At 39.8% G+C, this 12,343-nt stretch overlaps 1 protein-coding gene across 1 annotated transcript in view; it reads right to left on the bottom strand.

The window, feature by feature from the left end:
- Window positions 1–9,015, bottom strand: part of ccnt2b (cyclin T2b) — a 14,228-nt gene extending 5,213 nt beyond the window's left edge. Inside the window, exons 1-7 of the mRNA XM_027291658.1 lie at window positions 8,765–9,015; window positions 8,241–8,322; window positions 8,024–8,152; window positions 6,427–6,487; window positions 6,093–6,155; window positions 5,951–5,996; window positions 3,853–4,016 (exon numbers count right to left, since the gene is read on the bottom strand). Of these exons, the coding sequence (XP_027147459.1) occupies window positions 3,853–4,016; window positions 5,951–5,996; window positions 6,093–6,155; window positions 6,427–6,487; window positions 8,024–8,152; window positions 8,241–8,322; window positions 8,765–8,922 (703 nt within the window). The 5' untranslated portion in view covers window positions 8,923–9,015. The remainder of the gene's footprint in view (window positions 1–3,852; window positions 4,017–5,950; window positions 5,997–6,092; window positions 6,156–6,426; window positions 6,488–8,023; window positions 8,153–8,240; window positions 8,323–8,764) is intronic.
- Window positions 9,016–12,343: the final 3,328 nt, after the last annotated feature.

Below are 12,343 nucleotides of genomic sequence, written 5' to 3' on the forward strand. Positions count from 1 at the left end.
CTTTGTTTTTGAACCTTATCTTACTTTTAACTCTTTTTAAACCCTTCACTTTCCCTTCTTGGGCGTTCTTGACAAATAATTACGACTTTTGACAGTCACGACCACATCCGTACACCAAGAAAAGGAGTTATTTACAAAGTAAAGAAGATAACGCAGCTATGTGTTGAATTTGATTGTCAGTTTTGTTTTTCACACGTAATTTATTCAACGAAGTCATCTTTTCTGTTTTAAAACAGCATGGTCATTTAATTAAGGCAGGAAGCTTTATAAATACTCCGTCCTCCTCTGACGTAGCAGCGTTTTCAGTCCCGGTTTAACCTCCAGTGTGATTGTTGGCAGTGACTTGCCGTGTTGATGTTTTTAGTCTGGAGCCAGTTTGCAGTGTAGTTTGGGATTCAGGGTGCAGAGAAATTAACCAGTGGAAACTTTTAAGCCTAATCTTTGTCTTGGCTGCCAACCTCAGTGTCTCAGTCTTAACGTGCCCACGTTGACCATTTTACACCAACAGTAGCCTGTGAATTCAACTTAATCTGACTGTGCAGGAGTAGAGATTTAATGAGATTCTAAAGATTGAGAAACACTGTTATTGTTTTATAATTTCCCCCCTTTTTTTATTACATTAACTAATCTAAGCACAATAATATGGCCGGATAGAGGTTCGTATATCCACTTCTATCATAGGAACATGTCTTAACAAACATAGGCTTTCTTAGATGTTCCAGGTCTATAAGGTAAGGCGGGTGTGTATGTGAAATTAATATTTAAGTTTCTAAATTTGCTCCCGTTATGCTCTTTATTCTAAACTGTTTAAGATGTAGATTATACTTGTGTTTTTAGCCGGAAACCCCCCTCAGCTCACCGTTGTATCTCTCTCTTGTGTTTCCTGTCTCCTCCTACAGTTTGCACCTCACCACCTTCTGCCTGCCAGTACAGGCCCACGGTCGTCGCGTGGGTCTGCATCCACTTGGCCTGTAAGTGGTCCACTGGGAGATCCCCGTGTCGACAGACGGCAAACACTGGTGGGAGTACGTGGACCGCACCGTAACGTTACAGCGCTGGACGGTAAGAGCTCCGTCCTTCTTAGACTTCATATATATAGGTATTATATTCCTCAAACCAAACCTGGAGGTATCTGCAAATTAAAGACATCTTTCCACTAATGAATTTAAGAGCCGCTCCCTCCACTGGATGCTAATGTGGCTGAATTTAGACCCGGTCAGTGCTTCAGAGCTGCATTAGAGACGGATTACACAAGAGTTAGTCGAACACAGAGGTCTTTCATGCACTTAAGCTTCAGGCTGAGAGCTGCCTCGTCTCAGCCACGAGGGGAACCCACAACTGTGATCGGAAACTAATGTAGAAGTGAGAGGGGCATCAATCATTTTCTCATCAGGCAATACACTCAGACTAACCTTTAAAAATGGGAGAACTTCTTTGACTTTATATTGTTTATATACTATTTTCGAATTACAGTGTCAGGTCGGACCGCTCTCTGGGTTGAATGTTTTCTTGATCATGATGTCACCACAGTTGACTGTCACTTCTTAGGCCACTTGTACTATTCAACGTGATCTGACAAACAACTCATAATTCTACTTTTATGAAGCTTCTGTTTGTTTTGTTGACAGTCAGAGAGTTATTCATTTAACTGTTATGTGTTTTTTTGTTTTTAAGATATTTTTTGGGGCTTTTTATGCCTTAATGATAGGACAGCTGAAGATAGACAGGAAGCAGAGAGAGGGGGAGTGACACGCAGTAAATGGCTGTCCGATGCAGGATTCGAACCGGGGCCAGTGCAGCGAGGACTATAGCCTCCACACACGGGGCGGCCGCTTAACCCACTATGCTACCGACGCCCCTGTTTATGTCTTATTGAGGTTGCAGCTGTATTGTTTAGTGCAGGGTAAAAACTGGCCCGCATCAATTATATCTGGCCCGCGCGGACGTTGATTTATTTTAATATATATATATTTTTTTTAAATATATCTTTTAAACCTCATGTTTCCTGTCAAAATACAACAATTCCACAGATTTCACAACATTTATTGAAAAGTAGCTGATAAGTAACGTGACTGCTGTATAACATTAGTTACAAAATCCCCTGCGTGCATGCGTACTTTTTGTATCAAGTGAGGAGACACAGAGAATCTCTGGGAGAGAGAAGAGAAAAGAGACAGAGCAAAAAAAAAAAAAGTTAAGAGCCCAAGCAAGTTAATTGAAGATGGAGACGGATGACTTGGTTCCCAAGAAAAACAGCACTGGATCAGTGATGTGCGGGTTGATCCAAACTGAGCAGGTGCCCGCGGTCACGAGTCACCAAACAATATTTGTAATGATATTCGGGTCGCGGTCGGTCGGGTCGTTTGAAATAAAGATGCAGAGTAAAGTTTTGTAATTTATGTAGTAGACAAAATTTTCTGTGAAATACACAGACTTTATTGGCTGAATAACTGGCGCGAACATGCCACGAGCTCTACAGAGGTAGAGAAAGTATAGACTGTGGGTCAGGAAGCGGGTTGGGTACAAAATTTCACAATTATTTGCTGCGAGTGTCCGAGTTCAGGCGGGTTAGTTTAAAACGTCGGTGCAGGTCGATCAAGCATGGAGCCACGCATCACTGCACTGGATCCATTATATGTCAGTGGTTTGGGTTACCATGTTATTATTTAACTTTATTTGTTAAAAACTTGAGTGTAGCACCCTAATTTGAAATAAAGGGGGTTTGCTAAAATTTATTTGATTGCGATTTTCCACTTTTTGCATGCAAATTAACAAAAACTCTAATAGAAGGGTCTACTTGAATCATCATACTTATGTTATTTTTTGCATCAAAGGGTTGAATTTAACATTCATAGTGATTTACAGGAGAAATAAAAACATCGCGATATATATCGTGTATCGCGATATAGCTTAAAAATATTGAGATATTGGTTATAGGCCATATCGTGCAGCCCTATGTAAAAGGTGTGGCCAAAATATTAGAAACACCTCAGCATAATGTTATCCACTATAACAATACAGCTGCAACCTCAATAAGACATATAACAGGGGCGGTCGGTAGCATAGTGGGTTAAGCGGCCGCCCCGTGTGTGGAGGCTATAGTCCTCGCTGCAACTGGCTCCGGTTCGAATCCCGCATCGGACGGCCATTTACTGCGTCTCACTCCCCCTCTCTCTGCTTCCTGTCTATCTTCAGCTGTCCTATCATTAAAGGCATAAAAAGCCCAAAAAATTATCTTAAAAAAAAAACAGTTAAATGAATAACTCTCTGACTGTCAACAAAAACAAACAGAAGTTTCATAAAAGTAGAATTTATGAGTTGCTGTCGGATCACGTTTATAAGTACAAGTGTGCCTAAAGAAGTGACAGTCAACTGTGGTGACATCATGATCAAGAAAACATTCAATCCCAGAGAGCGGGTCTCGACCTGACACTGTAATATCCGAAAATAGTATTAAAACAATATTAAAGTCAAAGAAGTTTCTCCCATTTTTAAAGGTTAGTCTGAGTGTTATTGCCTGATGATGAAAAATGATTGATGCCTCCTCTCACTTCTACATTAGTTTCCGATCACAGTTGTGGGTTCCCCTCGTGGCTGAGACGAGGCAGCTCTCGGCCTGAAGCTTAAGTGCATGAAAAGCCCTCTGTGTTCGACTAACTCTTGTGTAATCCGTCTCTAATGCAGCTCTGAAGCACTGACCGGGTCTAAATTCAGCCACATTAGCATCCAGTGGAGGGAGCGGCTCTTAAATTCATTAGTGGAAAGATGTCTTTAATTTGCAGATACCTCCAGGTTTGGTTTGAGGAATATAATACCTATATATATGAAGTCTAAGAAGGACAGAGCTCTTACCGTCCAGCAGCTGTAACGTTACGGTGCGGTCCACGTACTCCCACCAGTGTTTGCCGTCTGTCGACACGGGGATCTCCCAGTTGGACCACTTACAGGCCAAGTGGATGCAGACACACGCGACGACCGTGGGCCTGTACTGCAGGCAGAAGGTGGTGAGGTGCAAACTGTAGGAGGAGACAGGAAACACAAGAGAGAGATACAACGGTGAGCTGAGGGGGGTTTCCAGCTAAAAACACAAGTATAATCTACATCTTAAGACAGTTTAGAATAAAGCAGCATTAACGGGAGCAAATTTAGAAACTTAAATATTAATTTCACATTTTCACACACCGCCTTACCTTATAGACCTGGAACATCTAAGAAAGCCTATGTTTGTTAAGACATGTTCCTATGATAGAAATGTGGATATACTGAACCTCTATCCGGCCATATTATTGTGCTTAGATTAGATTATAATGTATAAAAAAAAGGGGGGAAATTATAAAACAATAACAGTGTTTCTCAATCTTTAGAATCTCATTAAATCTCTACTCCTGCACAGTCAGATTAAGTTGAATTCACATACTACTGTTGGTGTAAAAATGAGTCAAACGTGGGCACGTTAAGACTGAGAAACACTGATGTTGGCAGCCAAGACAAATGATTAGGCTTTAAAGTTTCCACTGGTTAATTTTCTCTGCACCCTGAATCCCAAACTACACTGCAAACTGGCTCCAGACTAAAAACATCAACACGGCACAGAGTCACTGCCAACAATCACACTGGAGGTTAAACCGGGACTGAAAACGCTGCTACGTCAGAGGAGGACGGAGTTATTTATAAAGCTTCCTGCTCTTAATTAAATGACTCATGCTGTTTTAAAACAGAAAAGATGACGTCTGTTGAATAAATTACGTGTGAAAAACAAAAATCTGACGATCAAATTCAAACATAGCTGCGTTATCTTCTTTACTTTGTAAATAAACTCCTTTTCTTGGGTACATGGTCTACTGTCTTCTGTCTAAACTCCCGGTAATTTAATTATATGTCCAACTGGGGACGTAAAAATAACTTTTCTATACCGCTTATCCTCATCCGGGTCACGGTGGGACTGGAGCCTATTCAAGCTGACTTTGGGCGGGAGGCGGAGAACACCCTGAACAAGTCGCACATGAAGAAAACAACCAATCAAACCCACAGTCACCAGTTAACCCGTTAAATGCATGTCTGTGGACTGTGAGAGGAAACACCCGGATCAAAGCCAACCAATTACTAATGATTAAAAACATGACATTGCATGACTAAGCTCTGGCATAGCTGCAAATCATTTTAGAATAGCTGCAGTAATGCAATTCATATATCGAAACCTTCTGTCCTCCGCTCTTACATTACATTAAGCAGATGCACGCTAACAACATTAACAGTATCTTTAAATATAAAAGCACGTGATTGCATTCGCGTGGACCTCATTCTTTGTACATGAATTCAAGTCAAGAAAAAAAAAAAAAGCACGGTAAAGATCGGGGTCTACCATCATCTGCTGGGAACATCAACCTCCCACACTTGCATACCAAACTAGTAGTCTCTGTAAAACAAGTGAGATGAAAACCTCAAAAGTCAAAATAACACAACAAAATTATAAAGCTAGAAACAGTTCCACCAGGCTTCAGTTTGCAGTATAGTTTGGCGCTTCGTTGTTAGCTCGTTTGGGGTGAAAAAATGTGCAAAAAAAATAATTATTACTTAAAAAGAACTGTGAACTATACTTACCAAAGCACTCTATAAGTTTAAGAATCTTTAGTGGCAATCTATATTCAGGCTACCGCTTGAGTTTCTTTTTTTTTTTTCTTTTTGGTTTTAGACATATGCACTCCGTACCAAACAACCGTGAGAGGTAAACAGCACCACTACACTCCGCGTTGTGCATTCAAACCCCTATGTGCCAACACAGAGCCCTTGTACAATACACCGCACACAGCAGCCCGGCCGGTACTTCCCCGCGTCGGGGGGTTCCCAGGAGCCGAGCGCAAACAGGGCGTTGGACACAGGAAGGGGGGCCCTGCAGGACAGGAAGCTATAGTGTGCCATTACAGTGCAATAATGGGAACAGGATAATAACCTGTTGGTAGCCATGAAATAGGAAGTCTGTGCCAAATCCTTGCTTGCTGTAAAAGAAGGAGAAAGTCGGCGTTAGAAGCGATTCGATAGCATTTTTAAAGATGAACATTGAAGAGGAAGGGAGCTGAGGAAGAAGGTTATACCTCGCACTAGCTGGGAACACCTCACAACATCTGTGTGTGGATGATCAACTGTAATTTCAAAACCTGCAAAGCAAAACGGTGAATGAAGACGATCAGCCACATGTGCACGAGCGCGACTTCTCAGATATATTGTTGATTATATTTGAACCTCAGGTGTCTGTGAAAGACTTCAAAGTCAAACATGTACCATGTCCGCGTGGTACCTGTGCGCTTTTGCCGTTTCCACGGGAATAAGGCCGATAAAGTGGCCCGACTGTAGAAGCCGGTGAAGCGTTTCAACACAGAAAACACTAAAACACGGCGTGTGGAGCGGTGACGCTTTAATGACACTCACCCAGCGTTTGCAGCACTATCGTTTCCAGTGCTACGAGCTCTTGTGCCTGCTGCTGGAATGCCTGAAGAAGAAAAAGAAACAGATCGACCGGTGAACACTTTGAAATCTGCTTTCCAACAACTGTACATCGATCGATGATTCAACTCCTTATCAGCGTTCTTGCGGTCCAAATTCAAAGACCCGTACGCCTTTAACATTCCGATATTAAAGCTTCACTGTGTGAGCATAACACAACCTTTCAACTAGGGCGACAGATGGTGGAAAGTGTTATATGTCGAGCTCTCGTCTATGTTCCTTGGACTCATTATGTGATGTACAACATCCCTCGAGTTTGAAGGCTGAAAACGCCGTGACACAAGAGAGCGTGCGTCCTCTCTGTGCTTTGATGCGAGAGGATCAGCCTTCACATCGCGGCTCGTACAAAGCAGGAAAAGAGGAGGCAGCAGCTGCTACCTGTATGAAACTACACAACCCTGCAGCCCGCTCCGTGTCCAGATTCAAATCTCAATGTCACTAAAGCACGAGATTTTAAAGCCCCGGAATTCAGGCTGTGAGGAAAAAACACTTTACAAAAATAATCTGCCTTATCTACAACAAACTTCTTTAACGGGGTTAAACAAGGATGACTGAGCACATGATTACAGTAAGCAGATTCAGTAATGGATTTCATAATTAAAGGCTCGGCTGATTTATCGGTCAGCTGACATCATCAGCCCCTATCAGAGTGGTTTTTTTTTCTCCAGAAATAAAGCAATATAATGTTATCCAGCAGTGTGACACAAGCAGCACGGAGTAAACGGGTCTACAATGTGTAGAACGATGCACATATTGAACGTTATTTGACTTATTAAATAACATTTACTACGTGTTAAAGAAGACAGTCGCCTGAGTACGAGTCACCTAGGTGCAAACTGAGCCACACATTCACTCAAAATTCACTACACGAGCTGCCGTATCTAAAAAAAAATCAGTCTGCAAACCAATCTGCAGCATCATCAGCTTAACTTCCTACCCCTCAAATCGAAAGCTCACAGACTAAATGTCTAGGGGGGGACAAAAAGCTGCAGTCTGAGGCTGCAACAAACAATTTTCTGGACGCCTTCTAGTCACTCGTTTTGTCCCGACAACCAGTCGGTAATCTTCCGATTTTCCAATTGGCCGTCAGTAGCTCAGTCCATAGGGACTTGGCCGGTTCAAGTCCCACATGGACCAAAAATATGAAAGGTAGCTGAGAGGTGCCGGTTCACCTCCTGGGCCCTTGAGCAAGGCACCGATCCCCCACAACCGCTCGCTGGGCGCTTCTCAGGGGGGCTGCCCATCACTCCACCATCTCTCTCCACATTTGCATGTCTATGAGCCCTTGTACCTTGTACCGCATGTGTGTGTCCGGGTTAAAATGCATGTCAAAATAAAAATAGAGTGAATCCCATTGATGGATTAATAAAGTATATCTTCTTCATATAAAGACAAACAGCCTAACATCTAAATACGTGTCGTCAGCTCTCCGGCAGCAGCATGACTCACATCTTACGGACACAAAGAGCAAAAACAGGCACAAGAGAGGAGACCGTCATTGTGATTTCATTTTTTCACTCACGTTGCTCTTAGTGTCTAGGGCCGGCTCTTGTGGGTTAACGCAGGCATGGGCTATTTTAATGACATGCTCCAGCTTCCTGGGCTGCTCCTCGACTTTAGCTGCCAGGAACAACGTAGTCTGGGAAATGATCTATAGAGAAAAGAGAAAAACACACAAGCTCAGTCAGATTTCACCAGCTGTAATTACAGCATCAGCCAAACACTGCAGCCGTACTCACATTTCTGTGGAACTTGGTGAAGGAGTGGATCATATAAAACCTGTGCATGTATACTATAGCAGTGTTGATGATGAGTTGAGAGCTGGGAGTCAGAGTTAAGGCACAAAGCAGGAGACAGACATTTATTTAGCACGTTAGCATCGAGCTAACGTGCATCAAAGTGTTAGAAACAACCTGTCCCGTGATAAAACACGCACTTATTATTAAATATGATGTTTAAAGTGCAGGTACAGGTTGGATTAGTGAGCCCTGATCAACACGAAGCTAACAATAGAAGCTACAGAGACAAACAAAAGCTAAGCTACGAGCAGGCCTCAGCACTGCGCGGCTAGCTGCAAATAAACTAAATATAAACTGAATAAAAGCTCCAGCTGCTCGCAGAGGACTCTCTGTGAGACAAACTAATGTTTCACGTCTGTTTCCAATGTTTAAATGTGAAATGTAACCAGCTTTGCCGGCCCGCGTTAGCCGCGAGTTAGCGGTAGCCGGGTCCGCGGGCCGGGCTCCAGGCTCGGGAAGGATACACGTTGAGTCTCTGGCCTATGTCCTGGATCAAGTTGGCGGCCTGCTGCCGGTAGGAGAGCTCCCTGTCGGCCTCGATGCCGCAGCGTCGAGACGGCGTGTTTTCGAGCTGCTCCCGGGTGAAGAGCCATTTCGTAGAGGGTCCCCGGTGCACCGCCATTACGCTCCCACAGCCAAGCCCGACGGTGCTAGCATCGGGGAGGGAGCGGGGCTATGGGGGCACCGGAAGGACGAAACCAAGCCGAGGCTGAGCCGGAACCGGTTGTCTGGTTTTTGAACAGCCCCCTCCGGCGGTCGGAGGTTCAGATAAAGTCAATTTATTTATAAAGCACAACAACAAATAAAAATATTTTCTCTGGAAAAAAAAAAAAAATTGTTAAAACAATAATTCCAATAATAAGTTTTTTTTCCCCATCATGTTTTACCTTTATGCTTGTGCCCCCCTTAAAAAAAAGTTTAGCGAGTTGTCTTCAGTAAAGAAAAAATTTTTTTCTAAAAAGTGCTATAAAAATATATATAAATATTTTTTTTCACTTTCACTGCATTAAATCTTTTGACCAACTTCAGTCCTAATCATAACTATCAAATTTTCATGTATTTTTAAATAATTTGACCCTTTAATGCCATTTTGGGAATAAACCCACATGATAAAAGAAGGACAAAGTGCAAGGCATCACTGGTAATAGGTCAATAATGGACAACAACATTAATTTGAAACGCACTATTATGTTCGAGCAGTGTCAGTTTATTAAAAAATGAGTGCGAGCGATCTATTGGTGCAAAAAATGTTTTTTTTTCTTCTAAAAAGTGCTATAAAAATATTATATGTGCATATTTTTTTTCACTTTCACTGCATTAAATCTTTTGACCAACTTCAGTCCTAATCATAACTATCAAATTTTCATGTATTTTTTAAATAATTTTGACCCTTTAATGCCATATTGGGAATATGAACCCACATGATAAAAAAGGACAAAAGTGCAAGTGCAAACTGTCATTTTTTAGGGAGACTATTAGACCCTTGTATATGTCAATAATTGACAACAAAAAAATGTTGTTGTTTCTTCTAAAAAGTGCTCTAAAAAAATTATATGTGAATATTTTTTTTCACTTTCACTGCATTACATCTTTTGACCAACTTCAGTCCTAATCATAACCATCACATTTTCATGTATTTCTTAAATAATTTTAACCCTTTAATGTCATTTTGGGAACATGAACCCACATACTGTAAATGATAAAAAGACAAAATATGAAATATTTTCTACACACTAAGTGCAAACTGTAATTTTATATGAAATATTTTCTACACACTAAGTGCAAACTGTAATTTTTTTATGGAGGACTATTAGACCCTTGGATATGTCAATAATTGACAGCAACATTGATTTGAATGCATTATTATTTTTTGAGCAGTGTCAGTTTAATAAAAAATGAGTGCGAGCGATCTATTGGTGCAAAAAATGTTTGTTTTTTTCTAAAAAGTGCTATAAAAATATTATATGTGAATATTTTTTTTCACTTTCACTGCATTAAATCTTTTGACCAACTTCAGTCCTAATCATAACTATCAAATGTTCATGTATTTCTTAATGATTTTGACCCTTTAATGCCATTTTGGGAATATAAACCCACATGATAAAAAAAGAACAAAATTTGAGAATTTTCTATACACTAAGTGCAATTTTTTTATGGAGGACTATAAGACCCTTGGATATGTCAATAATTGACAGCAACATTGATTTGAATGCATTATTATTTTTTGAGCAGTGTCAGTTTAATAAAAAATGAGTGCGAGCGATCTATTGGTGCAAAAAATGTTTGTTTTATGAGTGCGAGCGATCTATTGGTGCAAAAAATGTTTGTTTTTCTTCTAAAAAGTGCTATAAAAATATTATATATGATTTTTTTTTTTTTCACTTTCACTGCATTAAATCTTTTGACCAACTTCAGTCCTAATCATAACCATCACATTTTCATGTATTTCTTAATAATTTTGACCCTTTAATGTCATTTTGGGAATATGAACCGACATGATAAAAAAAGGATCAAATTTGAGAATTTTCTTTACACTAAGTGCAATTTTTTTAGGGAGGACTATTAGACCCTTGGATATGTCAATAATTGACAACAACATTGATTTGAATGCATTATTATTTTTTGAGCAGTGTCAGTTTATTAAAAAATGAGTGTGAGCGATCTATTGGTGCAAAACATGTTTTTTTTTCTAAAAAGTGCTATGAAAATATTATATATGACTTTTTTTTTCACTTTCACTGCATTAAATCTTTTGACCAACTTCAGTCCTAATGAGAACTATCAAATTTTCATGTATTTCTTTAAAAAATGTATAGCCAGTTTTATTTTTCATTGTTTTCCTTTTTTGTTTTGGATTAAAGAGGCAATCATATTATTTGGTGTCTAACATTTTTTTCTAGGTAAAAGTATTTTTGTGCTTGACCTGACTGACAGCATATTCATTTTTTGATGATCACAAATAAAAATATTTTCTATGGAAAAAAACTTAATCCCAGACTGTATGGGTTATACTATTTGACCAAAATTCCAACTAAAATGAGAGACAGGTCTGATCCTGATGTGTTAAGTACAATAATATGATAAGTTACAGAAACAAAATAACATGATGCACATGTGTGACTTTGTACAGATTATAATGATGGTAAATAAATTAGAAGTAGTAATAATGTTGAAAGACAGCAGGATAACCGAGACACCAAAATGCTCTACAAACGCAGTCTTTCAAGTATTTTTACCTCTGTTCCTTTCAGAATTGACACATGTCACTGAACCCAAATGATTATAAAATATGGCCCTATTATTTGCCTTCAAGCCTCAAATATAATTACTGAATTCTTGGAATTCAAATGTAGACGAAGGACTCATTTGTCAACACATGAATATCAGAGATCCAGACCACAGATTGGATTGTTTTTCATTAAAATGTAGCTTCCTAATACATTAAAAAACAAAGTCTAATCTGTATTATCACAATCAAAAATAAATATTTGACCTCTGATGGTCTGCTGGTTTGGTGGAATCATTAAATATTTGTGATTGTGACTGTGACACAACATAGTGGAGCGTCCTCTGACCTGCATTGCTCTCTTTCTACCACTAGATGGAGACAAAGTCAAAGGAGTGTGAACTCTCTCTGCTCCAAAACCAAATAAATCAAGATGAATGTGAGGTGTGGGTTTAGTTATAGCGACCTGCTGTCTACATGATGCATGTATAAATGTGGAGTCAAAAGAAAGACAAAATCTTCCCAAACTTCTGGAGGGATGTTATAAAATGTTTGTCTGACATGTTTAATACCAAAGTCTTTAAACAGACTAAACTTTGATTTCTTTCATGTGTATTACTCTGTAGTTTTTAATGTTGATATATTGTGTGAAATGTGTGTTTTTGTTTGTTCTATCCTTCTTTTATTTCAATGAATTCACCCTTCAGGCTGAGAATAGACTCTTTAAAAAACCATATCCTATGGGCAGAATAATTCATTAGTCTGCATGCTTATCAGGTAGTTCTGTATCTTAGCAACCCGTGACAGGAAATCCGTT

The sequence above is a fragment of the Larimichthys crocea genome, chromosome XIX (assembly GCF_000972845.2).
Source record: "Larimichthys crocea isolate SSNF chromosome XIX, L_crocea_2.0, whole genome shotgun sequence".
NCBI lineage: Eukaryota > Metazoa > Chordata > Actinopteri > Sciaenidae > Larimichthys > Larimichthys crocea.